General features: G+C 37.0%; 1 protein-coding gene across 1 annotated transcript; it reads left to right on the top strand.

Annotated features, from left to right (window-relative positions):
* The first annotated feature begins 2,128 nt into the window (after nucleotides 1–2,128).
* Nucleotides 2,129–6,109, top strand: LOC125489549 (uncharacterized protein K02A2.6-like). The gene has a single exon (XM_048625587.1). It carries the CDS (start codon nucleotides 2,129–2,131, stop codon nucleotides 6,107–6,109), a length of 3,981 nt encoding a protein of 1,326 aa, XP_048481544.1.
* The last annotated feature ends 14,978 nt before the right edge of the window (nucleotides 6,110–21,087 follow it).

Here is a 21,087-nt window from a genome sequence, read left to right as displayed (position 1 = left end):
CTTCATAAAAATATCTGCTCCAGCCGGGAAATCTGGGATTCGAAGCCTGCTTTCGGCATAGCAGTCTGCGTCACTAGTCACTAACCTCTACACCATTCGTCAGCATAGTAGGTATGCAGAGTGTTCACAGCAATGATTTCAAAAGGAAGGATACGCCCCTCAGAATTTCAAAAGAAAATGACACCCGCGCGCTGGCCCTAATTCATACAAATTATGACAGATTTATGAGATTTTAGGGCCAACGCGAGGGTGTCATTTCCTAGAACGGTTGGTCCTGTCCTTACGCTTGTAATATATGTATAAGTCAATGGTACACAGTTAGCTACTTTTGCGCTTGCTCTACGCAATTTGCGGCTAGCTTCAAGTGAACCGTTTCCCTACTGGGAACGCACTCTTAAATTTATTATTTAGTTCACTACTTCTTTCTTCAGAACAGTGGCGGAGAAGCAACACAATATTGTTCTTTACAGCAACAATGGATAGTAGGACAAAACAGAACGAAACAAAATGTACAACTGAGAGTCAAAGGATAATAAATAGTTGGGATGTTTTCTCTATCAGAAACCCTTAGATTAACAAGATGGTTTGTCATGCGAAAACGAAGGAAATACTATCCACATTTTGTTTTCATTGCTAAACCGTTTTTGTACCAAAGATTAAGGTCACAAAGCTTCCAACCGAAATAATTCAAAATAAGAGATTAGTGGTAGAAGTGGGGTGATATTTTCTGAGAAGTTTCCTTTGCACTGACACTCCATCTTTTTAATATATTGTTGATCTAAGGAAATCCAATACGAAGTGTATTGCTGCATTCCTGTGGTACCTAATCGTTTTATTGCTTTCATGGTTTCGACCAATAATACCTACTTCTTGTTTGCTTTTACTCAATGAAGCTTTTGTTTACTTTATCAAACCGTGCTGAACGGTTGATTAGATAAATAGTGTACGTAATCCTTTGTTGTAGTCTTGTTTATCATGAATCATGACAGTCATAAGTTGGAATACACTAAGGGTGGCTTTTATCAACGTGATAAATGTATTTAACTTTTTATTTAAACACAATTTTTATTTAAATTTCGTAAAACATCTTTTACCACGACTTAAATATGATTAGTAATCTGTTAAACCTAAATGCGGTCAAATGGCTATTTAACTCATGGAAGTAATAATACAACAGGAATGCGCACTGCACCAAAAAAACGAGCCGACAGAGATAGTCAGCACGGAGCCCTCCATCTCTTTCTATTTTTGGTGACCATAATTTTAGGTAATTCATGAGACATCACTTCTAATCTATCATGTCGCGAATAGGTGTCGATGGTCTAGTCTTAGCAAAATCGCACTCTTTATTGTCAGGACTTTATAGTTCGACTGTAACGATAATAAACACTTGCGATGAATCGGAATTTATCATCGGGTTTAAAATGATGAAAAGGACAAAGGCAGGGTTCTAAGGACGTTTTGTACCACTATGGAAATGACGGGTTCCGTAATGAAAGTACCATGATTAGAGAGACACTGTACAGGTACACAAGTCAATTAATTACTAGATTTTTAGAAGCTGGGAGAAAAGAGAAAAACGGAAAAAAAGAATCTTTAAAATGTAGTCGCAATGGAACGTAAACATTCATACAGGAAGAATGGAACGTCAAGTGAAGTAATGTTTATGACAAGTACTCTGTGATTTACGTCATAAATGTAGGAGTGTAACATTGTCATTTAATAATATTTGATAGTGCAGAGTGTATGATAGGAAATATTGTCTATGAAAGCGAGTATTATCTATGAAAGGAAGTATTGTCTATGAAAGGAACGAAGAATGAGTGAGTGAAAGGATTAAGAAAAGATGGAGGATTAGAAAAGGTTGTTGTGCTCGAAGATAAAATTGTTTTTTAAAGGATGTGATACTGGAATAAACGTGATTCAGTGAAATACTTTTGGTTTTCATTTCCACCGCCTGGTCCCACAATTTTGGGGGCTCGTCCGGGATCGAGCGTGGAAATGCAAAAAACGACGCGTGATGATGATGAGCACACAGGACGACGACGGCCATTATTAAAGAAGAAAACGACGTAAATAAAGTTGAAAAAGTGATTGGTCACTAAATATAAGAAGAAGAAGACGGAAAATGACGACGACAACAAAAAACGACGCAAGCAGCAACGCGATGCTTGGTAGCATGGCGTCAAACGACGGATTCAGCGGAATCACCAAATTTAATGGCGAAGACAAGACGTATTCCTCGGCGAAGTGGGCCGCCGACATAGAGGATAATGCCGAGATATTCGGATGGACTGCCCAGCAGAAGCTCATTGTCGCTCGACGGTCGCTTGTTGGTACGGCTGAGTTGTGGCTGAGGACGGAGAAGACGTTTAAAACATTCGATGAACTGAGTGCTGCCTTACAGAAGGAATTTCCCGATGCATTGAACAGCAAGGAAATGCACGAGCTGATGGCTACGAGGAAGAAGAAGAAAGATGAGACGTATTACCAGTATATGCTAACTATGAAGGAGTTGGGCAAAAGAGCCAAGTTTGCCGACTACGTCGCGATTCAATATATCGTTGACGGCATTACTGACTATGAGAATAACAAGGCTATCTTATACGGTGTCACTACCTATTCTGTTCTAAAGGAGAAGTTGGCCATTTACGAGAAGATGAAATCCAAGACGGTAAAGAAGACTGAAGTCGAAAGTAAAACGCAAAATGTGTTTTCATCTTCACGTGAGAAGAAAGAGACGGCGAGACCCGATGGTCGCAGTTGCTACAACTGCGGAGACAAGAATCATCTCGCAAATCGGTGTCCCAATGGCGTGAAATGTTTTCGTTGCAACAATTTCGGCCATATTGGAACGGAATGCCGATCTTCTACTACGACGAGGCATCAACAACAGGGCGGGAGCCGCGGAAGCGGAAACGGCGCCTCCGGTCAGCGGACGATGTGCGTATCGGTCATTCCAGAAGATGGCGCTGCCGCTGCAGTGAACGGTGAACGGGAACGACGCGGAACGAACGAAGTGAACGAAGCCGAAGGAACGGGATCGTGTAACTGTCAATGTCAAAGTCAAAGTGTCATGCGAGTAAATGTAAACACAAACAGTGCGGTCAGTGAATCTCTGTGTAATTCGAATAAATCAGTGAAATTAGTCAAAATAAGTGATGTAGACGTTGAGGCCTTGATAGACTCGGGCAGCGATGTCAACCTGATGTCGTCGGAGCTGTTGTCCCGGCTTAACAAAGCTGGACATGACGAGGACAACGAGGACAAGGTGGTGCTCACTGGACTGGGTGCATCTAGGGTATGTTCCGTGGGAAAGTCCCATACTACGATCAAAGTTGATGGTAAATATTTTGATACTGTATTCTATATTGTTCCATGCGGTGTTATGCCATACGAAGTCATATTGGGTCAACCATTTCTGTTGAATACAACTGTGTTGTTAGACAAGGGTACAGTTAAGCTCATGGCACAAACTGAAGGTGGTCAGTACATGTTGTGTTTACCTATTGAGGCTGATGAACCTTTATGTAGTAATCCAGAGGTACAGGAACTTGTTGCTAGTTACAAGCCCATGTTTACTAAAGAGGCTCCAATAAAGTTGAAGATTATTTTAAAAGATGAAGTGCCTGTAGCTCAGCGTCCACGAAGGTTAGCTATCAAAGAGGAAGAAGTTGTTAGGCGTCAGGTGGAAGAGTGGTTAGCTATGGAGATAATAAGACCTAGTTATTCTGAGTATGCAAGTCCATTAGTATTGGTTACAAAGAAAGATGGTAGTATTAGGGTTTGCGTAGACTATAGGAAAATTAACCAAAAGATGATTAAAGATGAATACCCATTGCCGGTTATAGATGATCACATAGATAAGCTGAGTAAATCTAGGGTATTTAGTACTTTAGACTTGAAAAACGGATTTTTTCATCTGCCAGTAGAAGAAGAGTCAGTAAAATACACGGCGTTTGTGACAAGCAGCCCTGAAGGACAGTACGAGTTCCTCCGAGCTCCTTTTGGACTTTCTATATGTCCTAAATACTTCAGCCGATTTATTAACATAATTTTCAGAGAGCAGATTGCTAGTGGAATAGTGCTAATATTCATCGACGATGTTATAATTCTGGCAGAGAATGAAGAAGAAGCTATTGAAAGACTAAAGATAGTATTGAAAGTGTCGTCTGAGTACGGACTTGAAATTAATTGGAAGAAGACACAGTTATTACAAAGAAAAGTTGAATATTTGGGCCATGTCATTGAAGATGGTACAGTGAAGCCTTCACCAAGCAAAACAGAAGCAGTCAGATGTTTCCCAGAGCCAAAGACAGTAAAGCAAGTTCATAGTTTTGTGGGTCTTACCTCATACTTCAGGAAGTACATTGAGAATTATGCAGTGATAGCGAGGCCTCTCACAGACTTACTTAAGAAGGAGAAAGAATTCTACTTTGGTGAAGAGGAAAGACATGCTTTTGAAGTATTGAAGACTAAACTATGTAGTGAACCAGTACTGAAGATATATGAAGTTGGTCTTGACACGGAGATGCACACAGATGCCTCAAAATATGGATATGCAGCCATTTTGATGCAGAAGGAGAAAGATGGGAAGTTACATCCAGTACACTACATGAGTAGAAAGACTAGCGAGACGGAACAAAGAAACTATACAAGTTATGAACTCGAAGCTCTAGCAGTTGTCGAAGGAGTGAGAAAATTCAGAAAGTATTTGTTTGGAACACACTTCAAGATAGTCACTGATTGTGCAGCATTTCAGAAGACGCTTTATAAGAAAGAAGTATCAGCCAAGGTGGCAAGATGGGTTTTATTCCTACAAGATTTTGATTATGAAGTGGAACACCGAGCTGGAGCTAAGATGTCTCATGTGGATTCATTAAGCAGAAACCCTCACTGTTATCTGATACATTCAGAATTACATGCACGGATATGTAAAGCACAAAAGGAAGACAGCGACTTAAGTGTGTTAAGAGAAGTACTGAATGAGAAGACAGAATACAAGGATTTCTACATAGAAAATGACTTGATATACAAAGGTGTAGAGAAAAAGTTGGTAATACCTGACATCATGGAGACCGAAATCATAAAGAAAGCACATGAAATTGGACATTTTGGAAAAAAGAAGACCATGGACATAATAGATAAAGACTACTACATAAAAGACCTAGCCAAGAAGATAGATAGAGTGATTTTAGGATGTGTACCATGCATATTAGCAAGCAAGAAGGAAGGGAAACAAGAAGGATTTCTCAGTCCAATAGACAAAGGAGAGCTGCCACTAGAGACGTTACATATTGATCATCTTGGACCATTGGATGCAACCAAGAAAATGTACAACTATATCTTAACAGTAGTAGATGCATTCACGAAGTTTGTCTGGATTTACCCTACTAAGACGTTGACTGCAAAGGAAACTGTAGAGAAGCTGAGGCTACATCAGAAGGACTATGGTAATCCAACGAGGTATATTACTGATAAGGGAGCTGCCTTTACTGGACAAGAATTTAAAGATTACTGCCAAGAAGAAGGGATTCAACATCATGCTGTAACAACTGGTATACCAAGAGGAAACGGCCAAGTAGAACGCATCCACAGGATTATCATATCTGTTTTGACCAAGATGTGCATTGAAGAACCTACTCACTGGTATAAACATGTTAGTAAGGTGCAAAGAGTGATAAATGGCACTTATCAAAGGTCGATTAACACATCACCATTTAACTTGCTTACCGGTACAAAGCTGAAGCAGAAAGAAGATATAAAGCTCATAGAATTATTAGATGAAGAATGCAGACAACATTTCATGGAAAGGAGAGACAATGTAAGACAAGCAGCTAAAGTACAGATATTGAAGGTTCAAGAAGAGAACAGAAGAACTTATAATAGGAAAAGGAAAGAAGCTCAGGACTATGTAGTTGGGGATATTGTAGCCATACAGAGAACTCAATTCGGTAATACTTTGAAGCTTAAACCAAAATTTCTCGGACCTTATCAAGTAGTAAAGAAAGTAGGTAAAGGTAGGTACCATGTAGAGAAAGTTGATCTTAATACTGAAGGACCTAGGAAAACCTCAACGGGTGTAGACTACATGAAAATGTGGCCATGATTTTAATTTCATAACAGTTTGGTTGAAAGAGGTTTACCCAATATGATTTGGTATAGGTATCAGCTGTTATTTAAATTTCTATTGTGCTTAAATTTAAAATAAGATAATAACGTTAAAGTTTAACTGTATTTTTATGTGTTGAGTAAGAGTAGTTAACATCTTTAAATATGTAACATTGTTTCAATAATAATAACTTTATTTTCAGAAAAATAAAGTTACAGCTGTTATTTTGTTAGGTAGGGATATAAAATGTTTATATTGGTATTTAATTGTTGTGTTTAATATCATAATAAGCTTGTATTTACTGAAGTCTAAGTAAGGGTGTGCTATGTTATGTGTAATAAGTAGCTATGTAGTTTAACAAGGTAAATACTATTGATTTAACTTAAAGATTTTTTTTGCAGTGTTATTCTGTAACTACTTACTATCATTTTATGGTAAAGAATGTTTTTTTTTTTTTTTTTTTTTTTGTGTTAGATGTTAAGAAGTTCATACTTTTGTTGAAGTACTTGTTGTGTTTTAAGGGTGATGTTTATTCCCTAGCTGATGTTAACATTAACATAACTTTCTTATTTAAGAGTAAGGTGTTTATTTTAAATGTTTGTGTAATTTAGGTAGAGGTCTATTCTGAAACTGTACTTAAATTTTTTTTTTTTTGTGTGAATGATTAGAGTCACTTAAGAAAAGTTATACTTAACTGTTCGATTAATATTTTTGTTGTTGAAAAAATGTAAAGTTATTTAATTGTTGTTTGTTATTGAAGTTAAAGTTGTGTTAGATTGTTTAGAGTAGCCTGAGGTCAGACTACTATACAGGATGGCCGAGTTGTAGGAGTGTAACATTGTCATTTAATAATATTTGATAGTGCAGAGTGTATGATAGGAAATATTGTCTATGAAAGCGAGTATTATCTATGAAAGGAAGTATTGTCTATGAAAGGAACGAAGAATGAGTGAGTGAAAGGATTAAGAAAAGATGGAGGATTAGAAAAGGTTGTTGTGCTCGAAGATAAAATTGTTTTTTAAAGGATGTGATACTGGAATAAACGTGATTCAGTGAAATACTTTTGGTTTTCATTTCCACCGCCTGGTCCCACATAAATGTCTAGGTTGGATCTCAGTATAATCATAAAAATTGACAAACCAGAGCAGAAAAATTGAAATGATAAAAAAATGTGTCATGTCAACAACTAAACGTCAACACCATGTCAACACTTGAACAACACAAGCAAGACGAACAACGTGTATAATAATTTGATAATAATATGTTAGGTAGGTATATCAAGTTATATGTTTATGTTTAAATAAATACGGGACGTGCAACGTACATTATAAATATAATGATTTTATTAATATTATCGACTAGATCAGGCTACTACTTTCATCATGGAATAATGTTATACTTATCCAACTTCTGAAGTTTTAAATTGCCATTCCGCAACAGGGATCTGCTATGCCATTTCGAAATGCTATATGTAAAGGTTCTACTATATGGGTATGCATTTGGCGAGTAATGTAATGAAATAAAATATACTGTTTAAAAGATCATTGTTTTATTTACATAACATAATTTGCCTGGAATCAACTTTAGGAATTTTATGTTCCTATTACCTACTCTATTCTATTCTCTGTTGGGGTGTAAGTACCTGCACCTGGCTCTCTAGATGTGCTAAATCTAGATAGGTATGCAGGTTTCCTTCACTGTAAGTGTGATGGTATACATTTTAATTAAATTCAAAGCACACATTGGTACATGTCAGCGCCGGGATTCGAACTGCAGAACGCAGTTGCTCTTCTCATATTTGACTTAGGTATTTATCATCCTATGGTTCATAGAAAATATTGTCAGGATTTTGCGTGTTCTTGTTCTGCTGCTTCTGCAGGTTCCTGATGAAGAAGTGGCACGGGAGCCTGCCAGGGAGGTGGAACAGGAACCGGGTCTGGTTCTCCCCTTTGTCACATTTGTTCTATATCAGATTGACAAGCAAGATTCAGTGTTATTAGATTTAAATATTCAAAAAATATCGATTATAGTGAATCGAATAAAGAGAAAAAGAAAATGGTTTACTATGGATAAAAGTCTTCAAGACTTCAATATAATGATATTTTATAAACCAAATGTACTAGTTTTGGCACAAATAGTACCAGAACATGTAATTTATTGATAAATAAAATATCTTTTGTATTTAAGAATGTATCGATATTTCTATTCGATTACTTTTTTGCTCGGATTTGCTGGTAATATTCCGAGGTCTGGCACCACTGTTGTTACGTTCCGTTCTCTATATGTTTGTTTTTACGTTCCATAATCCTTAGATTTAAATATTCTTCATTTATCATTTTTTCTTTTCCCCCGACTTCTAAAAATATTGTAATTACTGAAAATACCTTATCTACACTGTATAAATAAATGGTGAAAACATGGTTCTGAAACGCTCCAAAAAAAAGGCGGTACGCCCACTGCCGTTCTCCTTTGTGGGAATTACTTGGAACCACCTTTGCTATGTTTCTTCATTGGAAAGAAAGCTGAAATTTTGGTAAATATAATTTTAAGTAAATAAAATTAAGTTGGGTGTAGTGTTGTCAAGAAAGCATCAAAACAGGTTATAGTGCGACAAACTTATCTGTTCCGGTGAGAGCGAACCAAATTGATCCATATCTCATTACTTACTAATGAATTGTATATTGTAAAAGATTAGATGGGTTTATTAACACTGCAAGAGCGAATTAATAATACGAGAAAACTTAAAATCTTATTGAATTAAGAAATATTAGACATTTATGTGAGCTCTCACCGGAACAGATAAGTTTGTGGCACTGTAACATTAAACTCAACTATGTACCTAAAACGTGTTTACTCTGTGGGTGTTCCGTTTACATAGCCTAGTTGATGAAAATCATAAGATTTCAAAAAATCTCAAATATCTCAACCTAAGTGCTTCCGCCGGTTTTAAGCTTGATAAATTATCTTATAATACTCATATCTATCACCAAAAAAATCAACAGCTCATAACTCTTTACCAGCCTTATAAGATAACAGCCACAATAATACCTAATGATACTTAGGTATAAAATAAAACAAAAAGTTAAATGAAACAGGTCCTAATTAATGGAAAGTGATTCAAAAGTACGAATGAATGGTCACCCTAACCATAACGTCTCTCACAACAGTATAAACGTCATCCGTCATCTTGACAACTTCGGTCTTGTCGTAAAGTATTTAGAAAAACTACCAATATTTTTTATGAAATTATTATTCATACAAATACCAAATATTTAATTAAAATTACATGTTTATAATGATTTATTATAAATTTGTTTTTGAAAATGATATGATATACAGTAGTCAATGAGTTAATTTAATATTTTTGTTGCATAGCTCTCTTCGTACAAAATCTACTAAAGTTTACACAACTAAATCCTGGCAATTGTTAGAAAGAGAGGAAGGGCTCTGTGGTAACCCTCTCTATCGGCTCGCGGCCTCTTTCACTTCAAATATAAATCTTAAGGTGAATTCGTTAGGTCTATTTTTGTTTGCATCATTTTGGTGAGTGCGCATTCCTGTTGTATTATTACTTCCATGATTTAACTTTACTAAACACATTTATCTACTACGCATGTCATGGCGTCAGTCGCGGCGACCAGCTGACCGACCGGCTGTCAAGAGAACTTTTCCATTTCTAGCATTTTTCCTCAGAGATGTCTAGTTGTTGTCTGTGAGAGATTCAGAGGTCATTGTTCAGAGGTTATTGAGGTTATCTAATAAATAATGGATTTGTGGGATATTTTGTTTGATGACGATGATGAAGAATTACTTCTCTATATGAATAGACCTCGCTCATTACGCTATATTGCAGAAAGAACTAACTTATTTGAGACACTACCGGATAAAAAAATTGTTAGAAGATTTCGTTTGACAAAAAAAACTGTATCGCTATTCCATTCTATTCTATTCTCTGTGGGGGTGTAAGTACCTGCACCTGGCTCTCTCGAGTGGAACCTTTGTGCATATCCCCAAGGTCTAAACTGCCTTCCTAAGCTTGGACCATTTCCCACCACCCTGGTCCACTGCGGGTTGGTGGGTTCACATATCTAGATGTGCTAGATGCGCACGATGTTTTCCTTCACCGTAAGAGCGATGATATACATTGTACTTAAGTTAAAAGAACTCATTGGTACATGTCAGCGCCGGGATTCGAACCCGCATCGTGAGAAGGGGGCGCTTACCCGACTGAGCTACCACCGCTCGCTAAACTGTATCGCTTATACTACAAGAAATTCAACATCATCTTGAATTTATTTCCACCAGGTAGGGTAACGTAACGTACCTTGGGACGCTTGTACCTCGGGACATTGATTGTATTTTAAAAACCGGCTAAATAAACAGATTAAAATTCTACCCTAGGCATAGTATTTTACTCGCTTGACAAAACTAGTGAGTCTTGAGATCATACCAGCATCGAGTGTGTGGTGAAGACAATATGAAGTTTTTTGGAGTCAAAAGTAACTTTTGTATAGTTTTTTGTGTTGCTTTATCTCATTGAGGCATGCTCAAAATAAAGACATGGATGTCACGTATAACTTTTCAGTTATTTAATTTTATGACATGGCAATTATCTGAAAGATTCCTATTAATTAAAAATAAAGATATTTAAATTTTCGTCAAATATTGCTTTTTTCTACCTTGGGACACAATTAAATTTGTACCTTGGGACACTGTTTCCTATGGCTTTGTACTATGGAAAATGCAAACATCTAAATAACGCCTTATATCTGTTCGTATTAGTGCCAGAGTGAAACTAGACAGAAGAGAGATGCAGTAAATCAATAAGAACAGAGATATAAGGCGTTATTTAGAAGTTTGCATTTTCCATAGTACAAAGCTATAGGAAACAGTGTCCTAAGGTACAAACGTGTAACGTACCTTGGGTCAAAACAAGCATTTTTACTTTTATCTTAATTTAATAAAATCTGGCCACACTAAAGCTTTAGCACAAATACTAGTGATAATAGATTATATATCCTACCGAATAAAGAAAATTTCACATTAATATCTTAGTTGTACGCTGCGATAGCTTCATTCAAAGTTGGGGTAGTCGAAAATGTCCCTAGGTACGTTACGTTACCCTAAGTAGCTAAGGTATTGAAATAATAAAGTTATCTGACTACATAATTCTTCTTACTTCTTACTCAATCTTATACTTTTATTTATACCTATAATTATTGTTACAGAAATAATGCAGTTACTCCAATGAACCAGTTGTTATGCACACTCCGATATTATGCAACTGGCAGTCAGTTAATTACTTGTTAAGATGTGATAGGTGTGGAAGAACCAACAGCTTGCAGAATCATTCATAGAGATGCAATAGCATTATTGTATAAAATATACATTAAACCTCCTGATACCATTCAGGAACAACGTTTTTTTGCTCTCTATAATGTGCAAGTATGGTTCCAATACCTACATTGCACAATAAATCTTGTTCTTCCCTTGTAAAATTAGGGGCACGAACACGAGAAGAAGTTGCTTGACTATTAATTTTACTTTGAAATCACAACAACAAATAAATACAAACACCACCACGCGGTGAAAGCCGAAATAAGTTTTGTTTTGAAATAAGTAGTGTTATTTTCTCTATGTTTGACATTTATAGATTGACTCCGTTTTACGCTGAGTCGTTTCGAATGTTCAATAAAAAAATATGAAGTCTCTCATTAAAAGATGTGGAACTGAACGTAAATAACAAATCGCAGGATGCTAAACGCATTTAACTAAATAGTAATTGAAAGACCATGGTGAATTATGAAGCTAAACATGTTTAGGATAAAATTGTTTAGTGCATTAAACGAAATTAGCTAAATAAATTTATGTAGTATTTAAATAGAAGTTCGTAACAGCCACCCTAAGGACCTTACCACAAATAAATTTTAACAGATCTTTAGCGCTGTCAAACACCTTGTTAATTTATTTTAAAGATAGAGGTAATAATTATTTTCTTATCGTGTAAGTAGCGGTTTTAGACTAGCGTTTAATACGTTTTTTAGACGCACACGTAGGCACGTATGTTATGTATTCGCGATCATGTTTTGTCTTTTGCTACAAGCTCCACTCAATGTTTCTTCGTCAGAATCCATGTCTGTCACGACACGATCGCTCCACCGCACTGAAACGACGACCCTTGGGAAATAAATATGTTTAAACTTACATAATACTTGTTTATCTATATGCTACGATAGTTAGATTAAGTATATTATTTGCTACTTTTTAAAGTTATTTTTTTAATGTAAAGAACGAATATGCTACTTAACTAAATGTATTATTTTTTTTACTTAACTTTACGAACAAGGGAAAAGGCTAAGGACATTCTTCCTAAAGCATATTGCAGGCGGCATTCAAAGATCAAAAGACTTTATCGTTATCCAACAATACGTTAAAAATTGCTTGTCTTGACGTAGCAAAATTTTCGTTTATGCTCAAAATTGAACATATTTTATAAAGCTTAAGGTTCCAATTGGCCGATGAAGACATGAAGTTGTAGCAGATGACGTGTCGCAACGACTGGTTTCTATTATATGTATGAAAGTTTCATACAACGCCATGTACCTAGCTAACGGAGCTAAACGAATCCTACAAATACACATCTGACACATTTGCAAAAAATCAAAAAATCTTAAGCAGCATCGATTATGTGTCAAACATCTGTCAGATCCATACTAGATAAGCGATGCTGCCTAAGTGGCTGCCCATAAGACAAAAAAGTGGACTTATTACTGTTTACCTCTGAGGTACAGTATTGTCGATGCGCAAGTCATTTAATGAAACTGTAAATATCTATGTACACAATACAATGTAAATAACTTATTCTAAACTTAAGAAAAACTTATGACTAAAGGTTCCTAGCCTAACTATTTTTTTTATTTATTTATTTATTTTTTTTTTTTTTGCAGCCTGTATAGTGTCCCACTGCTGGGCAAAGGCCTCCTTATGAATTGACCACCGTTCCCGATCATGTGCTTCCTTCGGCCATTGAGGCAAAAACCTGTCGAGGTCATCCCGCCATCTCCGTCTGGGTCTTCCGCGACGCCGACGTCCATCACTGGGCACCCACTCGGTGACAATTCTGGCCCACCGGTCCGGGTGCATGCGACAGACGTGGCCTGCCCAGGCCCACTTCAGCTTCGCAGTCTGTGCGCCCACATCAGTTATACGAGTCGAGGAGCGTAGCGTGGTGTTCCGGATTCGGTCAATCCTTCGTACACCAAGTATAGTATAAACAAAAAAAAAACTATGTCGCTGTACGCGTACAGCCAGAGAGATCATCTGCATCAGAAACGCTCCAGAGCGGATGTCGATTGCTATTGCTCGGTAATGGTAATCCCACCACCACCACCATTGCATATCTGTCAAATTGACGTAACTTATATGGACTGCACCTAATGTATCCCGCTGCCAATTGGTACCCTTACATTGTTACTGTGCGGGAATGTGAGAATATGCAATATTTTACCCATTTCCAGGTGACAGCCACACGTGAGTTGTCACATCCATAGCATTGAGGAGCGCACTTACACAACAAGTAGGTACCTACTATCTACGCTGTGGACACGGAATGGGCAGCAACTTGTGAGTTCTACCTTTTTTGGCCTAAGATTTATTTCCCTAATCTCGTAATGCATAGTACCGTTTGGCCGAATTATCACTTCTCCAAAAGATTTATGTTTTAAGACTCGTTTCGCCTAAATCTGTTTTAGCACAATCTTGAAACTTAAAGGGTTCGTTTGCTCAAATTTTCTATGGACTGTGGAAGTAAAATTCTTTTTTTCATTACTGAAAGAAGTGGGATGAAAGTAGCTCTTTTCATCCATAGGGCTTTTTAGGTAAGTACAAATTTGACATTCATGTTTTAATTTTTACTTTTTATCGTAGGTACATAGGTACCAATGTAATTCATTGCCCGTGAGTGTATAAAGGACAGATTAATTTACCTCGGGTGAACCCCTTGTTTAGCCGTGGGGCTATTATCACCCTCACTACAATGGAATGCTATCACTACCATCGCTGTTTTCGTGCCCGCCGCAACATGAGAATTGAATATTTCACATTGGAAATGTTGCGTAAAAGTTACATTTTGATGCTATTTTGAAAAGATAAAGCCATAATATATTTATTTTGAGTTACAAATTACATAATTTAGCGTGACTTGGCCAAACCTGTAATTGCCGGTACTTTACCGTTTTTATTTCCTTTTTCACAAAACGCTTTTATAGCTTTTTTTAGCTTTTACAAGTGTACATGCATTTTGCAAAACAGCTATGTTCAGGGATAATTTTGAACCGCTTTGAAAAAAAAACCTGCTGTCATAGTAAATAGTAAAAAGACACGTGACCAACAAAGTTTAATAGAACAAAGAGGTAAGTTGTTCATAATGACCCCCTGAGTCAGCCCATTTCGGCACCCTTTTGTAACATCCTGTATTAAGTGACCCTGCTAAGGTAACATACATATTCTCATAAACTAAGAGTAATTTCACACCTATAAATTTCTGGCTCCAACCGCTCGCTTGCAACACATGGTTATTTGAGTAACTTATTTACGGTTCTCATCTCGAGCGATGAAGTAAATTGAATCAGATATGTTTATGTCGGGTTTGGAGTTCTGTGAAATTGACTTAGTAAATAGCACGTACTTACGTCTGTTCATATTGTTCGAAAAGTGATTTACTAATATCGGAAGATACCTATTTTATGAAAGTTGATATAAAATCAAGTATCTAACTATCTATAAAATTATTCTATTTCAAAAAATATTGTATAAAAATACTAATTACAATATCACATTTAACATTGCGTAAATTTTTCATCAGTAGTGCTACGCCGTTTGCTACGAAATCCTGTAGCCTCGGCGTAGCTTGGTAGACCCTTAGTTCACACGTGAAATTAAAAACGGGATGATCTAAAAATCATGATCATGTATAACCTGTGGCTCATTCTCGTCGATTCACAGTGCTAAACTGTAATTTTTGTAAGTCTACGCTTTGACTTCCGATTGGAAGCGCTTTTTCCAAAACTACAGAAACCGCCCCCAAGTTTTGTAATATGTTACTATGATATTCCTAAATGGAAAAGACTAGCCTATTGTCGCCGCCTGCAATATTTAATAACATTTACCAGCGCATTATTTGGTATTTCCATGCTATTTTAAATTTTATAACCCACCTCCCATTACCCAGTTGCCTAGAATGTAAAAGTCAATTTCATTTTCGCCAGAAACGGCCACTTCTAATATTTATAGATAACCCTCTATACTCTGTTCATCTTATTATTGGTTTTTTGACATTTAACAGAAAACAGCAAACAGGACTTTCAGCTGATGATGATGAAATAGCCTTCTTTGCCTGTGTGATGCTATACCTAGGATATCTGAATTTCAAATGTTCAATTAAGAGTTCGTGTCTCGCGCTCTCTTTATATGAATATGGATATTGGATATGTCCTGAAGTTTATACCCACTTTATACCTCAAACTGCTGATCAAAATAATGAAGCGATACAAATGCCATAATTTACTGGTATTTCCCGATTTATGGATTTCATTAATTTTCCGTGAATTGCTGCCATCTGTGATTTAATTGGGAGGAAAATAAAATATAAGTAAGAAATATTTATCTTCAGATTGAGATGTACGTTACAATGATTGCCGTTTTTTGTGGTTTCTTAATTCAAACTTTTTCTTTAGGTAGGTACGAGTATTTGTTGGTGAGGCCATTGATTCATCGCAACGACGACTAAACAAGTATTAGCTGCGCTGCGATGCTATTCTAATATGAATATCTTTTTTAATAAATTTGTGTTTTGTATGCTTTTATTAGCTGTTGCTCGTGAGTTTCTCTTGGACTTCACTTGTTTTTCCCGTCATACATAGTAAACTGTATCGCCGTTATTGGGATGGGGGCAATTATAAGTTTAATTACAGTACCTATACCTATAATACACTTTATTTGCACAAAAAAATAGATTAATATAAAACAGTACAAAGAGGCAGCCGTATTGATTAAAGCAATCTCTACCAGGCAACCTTTGGATGGAAGAGAGTGAGTTAAAATAATTGTGATATTACATAATGTTTATAGATTTTATCACTATGTTAGGTATGGTAATGACGTCGCACCACATTCTGTGACCCCCCCTCCCCCCTATTCTTTAATAAAAGGATAATCACGTGACCTTGGACCGGGACCTTTCTCTCATGCATTATTAAACACGTACCATCGGGGACATCAATGCTGGGGGGTCACTCTATATGACTGAATTTGTTGAACTCTGTTATCTCCCGGACAAGAACTACCCTGGGCGACATGGAAGTCACTCAACGGACTTAGGACCAACATGGGCCGATGCGGAGAAAACATGTGCAGGTGGGGTTACCGCGGCCCTGCCTCCAACATCTGCGCATGTGGTGCGTCTCCACAGACCATGGAGCACCTGATGGTGTTCCCTGGATGTCCCAACACCTGCATCCGGGAAGACCTCCTGAAGGCCAACCAGAGGGGTATCGACGTGGCGGTCCACTGGGCCGCGGAAGTGTGATAGTTTATTTATTTATTTATTTATTTATTTATTTAGGTATAAAAAACGGTACATAGTTCATACATTAGTTGTAAACAAAATCATAGAATCTGATCTAACTATGTTCCAAAGCATGTACACACAGGACGTGCATTAACAAATTGTGCTTAACGTTAACTTTTAAATATTATATACATATATTAAGTGGTATATTTTTAAATAGGTACAGTTGCCATCGACACGACAAGAAGAAGACTCTACATAGGTATATGACGAAAATCTATGTTTCGAAGCGTTGCTGCGCGAGCCACGTGTCTATCTGCTTGTGGAAATTTCACGACTACTCTCATTTTTTTGTTTTTCGTCAGTATAGAGTAACCGTCTTGTCTCGATATCAAAACAAAATCCCGTGCGCAACTCGTAGCGCGAGCGTGTGTGTTTGTATCGAACTTGCGGGTGGGCTTCAAGCGATTATAAGCATTATAGCGTTTTTACGTTAAGAAGTATGCTCATTGCTCATACTTCTTTGTACTAATAGTGGGAGAAAAGGAATTTGAAACTTCAAAGAAGTATTATGAACTCATTATATTCATAAGAGAGGAGTTAAAAAAGATACAGCACACAAACGTCATAATTTGCCTCCCCACCTATCGTTGCAACGAATACAGTAATATATATACAACCGACGTGTGGAAACATTCAACAGTCTACTGTATATGGACAATCTTTCACACAAATATGCGTATATCCTGGACAGCAATAAAAATCTAGAGTATGATATTAGTATGTTTCTGGACACTAAAGGAACGATAAATGATAAAGGCATGAAAATAATTTTTGATGACCTGTCTACACTAATAAAACACATTCGAAAACCCCAAACGTTTATTCCTGTAAATGAAGAACGCAGAGGAAACGAAACTAATAAGCCCACTGCTAACCATGGGCATAAATCTGATATCGGATCAAATCTTTTTCGTGACCAATAATTTGTACATCCTGCATCAGAATATAGCCGGACTAATCAATAAACAGGACTTGCTTACAGTATATCTTGATGATCTAGAAGATAAAGGTAAGCATGTAGATGTAATTTGCATCACAGAGCACTTTGTTCAGGAGGGACTAGAAAATATGATTAACATCCCAAACTTCAGATTCATCACGACCCATTACGTCCCCACTGCTGGGGCACGGGTCTCCTTCCAATGAAGGAAGGGTTTAGGCCTAGTCCACCACGCTGGCCAAGTGCGGGTTGGTGGACCCCAACACAAGCAAGCTTGTGCTGAGAGAGTTGTCGGGTAAGTGGGCAACCCGACTGTCAGATGTTTTCAAGCCGCCCGAAGGCCTCTGACTAGGCTTAACGACTGCTACCGAAGCAGCAACCGGGACCCACGGCTTAACGTGCCGTCCGAAGCACGGAAGCGTCCAGAAAAGCACCACTTGAAATTGGTCACCCATCCAATGGCTGACCGTGTCAGTTGTTGCTTAACCTCAGCGATCAGTTACGATCACTGAGGCCCGCTCGACTACGGACGCTTCTAAACATGCTGCTAACTTCAGATTAGCAGCATGTTTTTCAAGAAATAAAAGCAGGGGTGGATCCTGTATCCTTATTAGATTTGGCATTGAGTATAAGATACTTCCAGAATATAACAAAAAATCTATATGCAACATTATTGAATGCTGTGCAATAGAGCTTACTCAAATAAGAAAAAAAGTAAAATTTACAATATTTTACGAGAAACTTGAAGACATTTTAAATATAACACTTTGATATAAAAACAAAAAAATTGTAATATGCGGTGATTTTAATATTAATATTTTAGACAGAAACAAGCAATCATTGGATTTCGAAGATTTATTATGTCAGTATAACCTCAAACTTAAAATTCACCAGCCAACTCGACTACAAAGTAAATCTTGCCTTGATAATTTTGCTCATAATCAGAATTCTCGGAACTGTAGTGCAGAAGTGCTGGATTATGGATTATCAGACCATACAGCACAGTTATTTAAACTGCCCATTAAAAAAACTTGCTATATAAAGTCTTGGTATATAGAAAGAAGAGATTATTGTAAAGGAAACTTGGATAAATTAAAAAAATACCTTAGTGATCTTCCCTTTTCAGAAATGTATGATACTGATGATCCAAATACAGCTTTTGATTCATTTTTCGAACTTTTTAGCTGTATATACAATTCATGTTTCCCAACCAAATTAATTAAACTATCAAGCAAAAGGAGGCCAAAATGGATTAGTTCTGGAATAAAACTCTGTTCCAAAAAACAAAGAATTATGCTATGGGAGTTGGGCAGTTCTTCTTTTTAACCTACATAACTGTGTCTCCACCAGTTGTGAGGAAAATATCATGAGTTTTACAAATATTTATTTATTTATTTATATTTCAACGTGCATTGTACTAAAAACACAACGGCTGTGAACGTTTACAAAAATAAAAATTTATATTTCTGTATTTAAAATTACGTTACAGAGTGGTAAATCCGCGTGACAGAGGTGTATTACATACGAATCTTGGCTGTCTCCTGCCACTTCATCCTGCGTATATTTCATAATGTTAGAAAAAAAATATATGACAAGATAAAATATAAAATTTTATTTAAACTCCAGAAGATATTACTTATTTAGTAAAACAAAATATATATTTTTAAAACATTTCTGAAATATTTAAAAAAATTGTTGAAAAATTGTCTCTCACTACCCAATGTTTTAGTAGTTACACTCTGTCACGTAGGTTGCCATTTACAATATTTGTTTGAGCCACTCGTCCTTATTGCCATCGATCAGAGTTTAAGATCTCCTTTTCCCCCTTGGTAAGATTTCCCCTTAGAGATCCAGACACCGCGTATCGGCCACCCGCAAAGTGTGACAGGAGGTGCGTGTGTTTATTCGGCGACAGCTTCGTCACGTAGGTAATTGTTAAAATAAAATATATTTAAATTATTATTTTGTTATTTACTCATTGGTAATAACGATTACTTTGCAATCAACATGTGAATAATACATTTTATGTTACTGTTTAAATACTATTCGACTTTGCAATACATTTTACCCCTCTGTCACACGACAAATCTGTCACATTCTTACCAAACACTCCAACCTGAGGATATTCATCAACGAAAAATTGAAGAGAAACTACACGTTTTGGTTAAAGTACGAAGCGAAAGGAACTTCCAATACTTTTTATTAATGATTAAAGCAATCTCTACCAGGCAACCTTTGGATGGAAGAGAGTGAGTTAAAATAATTGTGATATTACATAATGTTTATAGATTTTATCACTATGTTAGGTATGGTAATGACGTCGCACCACATTCTGTGACCCCCCCTCCCCCCTATTCTTTAATAAAAGGATAATCACGTGACCTTGGACCGGGACCTTTCTCTCATGCATTATTAAACACGTACCATCGGGGACATCAATGCTGGGGGGTCACTCTATATGACTGAATTTGTTGAACTCTGTTATCTCCCGGACAAGAACTACCCTGGGCGACATGGAAGTCACTCAACGGACTTAGGACCAACATGGGCCGATGCGGAGAAAACATGTGCAGGTGGGGTTACCGCGGCCCTGCCTCCAACATCTGCGCATGTGGTGCGTCTCCACAGACCATGGAGCACCTGATGGTGTTCCCTGGATGTCCCAACACCTGCATCCGGGAAGACCTCCTGAAGGCCAACCAGAGGGGTATCGACGTGGCGGTCCACTGGGCCGCGGAAGTGTGATAGTTTATTTATTTATTTATTTATTTATTTATTTAGGTATAAAAAACGGTACATAGTTCATACATTAGTTGTAAACAAAATCATAGAATCTGATCTAACTATGTTCCAAAGCATGTACACACAGGACGTGCATTAACAAATTGTGCTTAACGTTAACTTTTAAATATTATATACATATATTAAGTGGTATATTTTTAAATAGGTACAGTTGCCATCGACACGACAAGAAGAAGACTCTACATAGGTATATGACGAAAATCTATGTTTCGAAGCGTTGCTGCGCGAGCCACGTGTCTATCTGCTTGTGGAAATTTCACGACTACTCTCATTTTTTTGTTTTTCGTCAGTATAGAGTAACCGTCTTGTCTCGATATCAAAACAAAATCCCGTGCGCAACTCGTAGCGCGAGCGTGTGTGTTTGTATCGAACTTGCGGGTGGGCTTCAAGCGATTATAAGCATTATAGCGTTTTTACGTTAAGAAGTATGCTCATTGCTCATACTTCTTTGTACTAATAGTGGGAGAAAAGGAATTTGAAACTTCAAAGAAGTATTATGAACTCATTATATTCATAAGAGAGGAGTTAAAAAAGATACAGCACACAAACGTCATAATTTGCCTCCCCACCTATCGTTGCAACGAATACAGTAATATATATACA

Source organism: Plutella xylostella, chromosome 3 (genome assembly GCF_932276165.1).
Source record: "Plutella xylostella chromosome 3, ilPluXylo3.1, whole genome shotgun sequence".
NCBI classification, from domain to species: domain Eukaryota; kingdom Metazoa; phylum Arthropoda; class Insecta; order Lepidoptera; family Plutellidae; genus Plutella; species Plutella xylostella.
The sequence above is the reverse complement of the archived record's forward strand: the minus strand, read 5'-3'. Positions and strand labels throughout refer to the sequence as shown.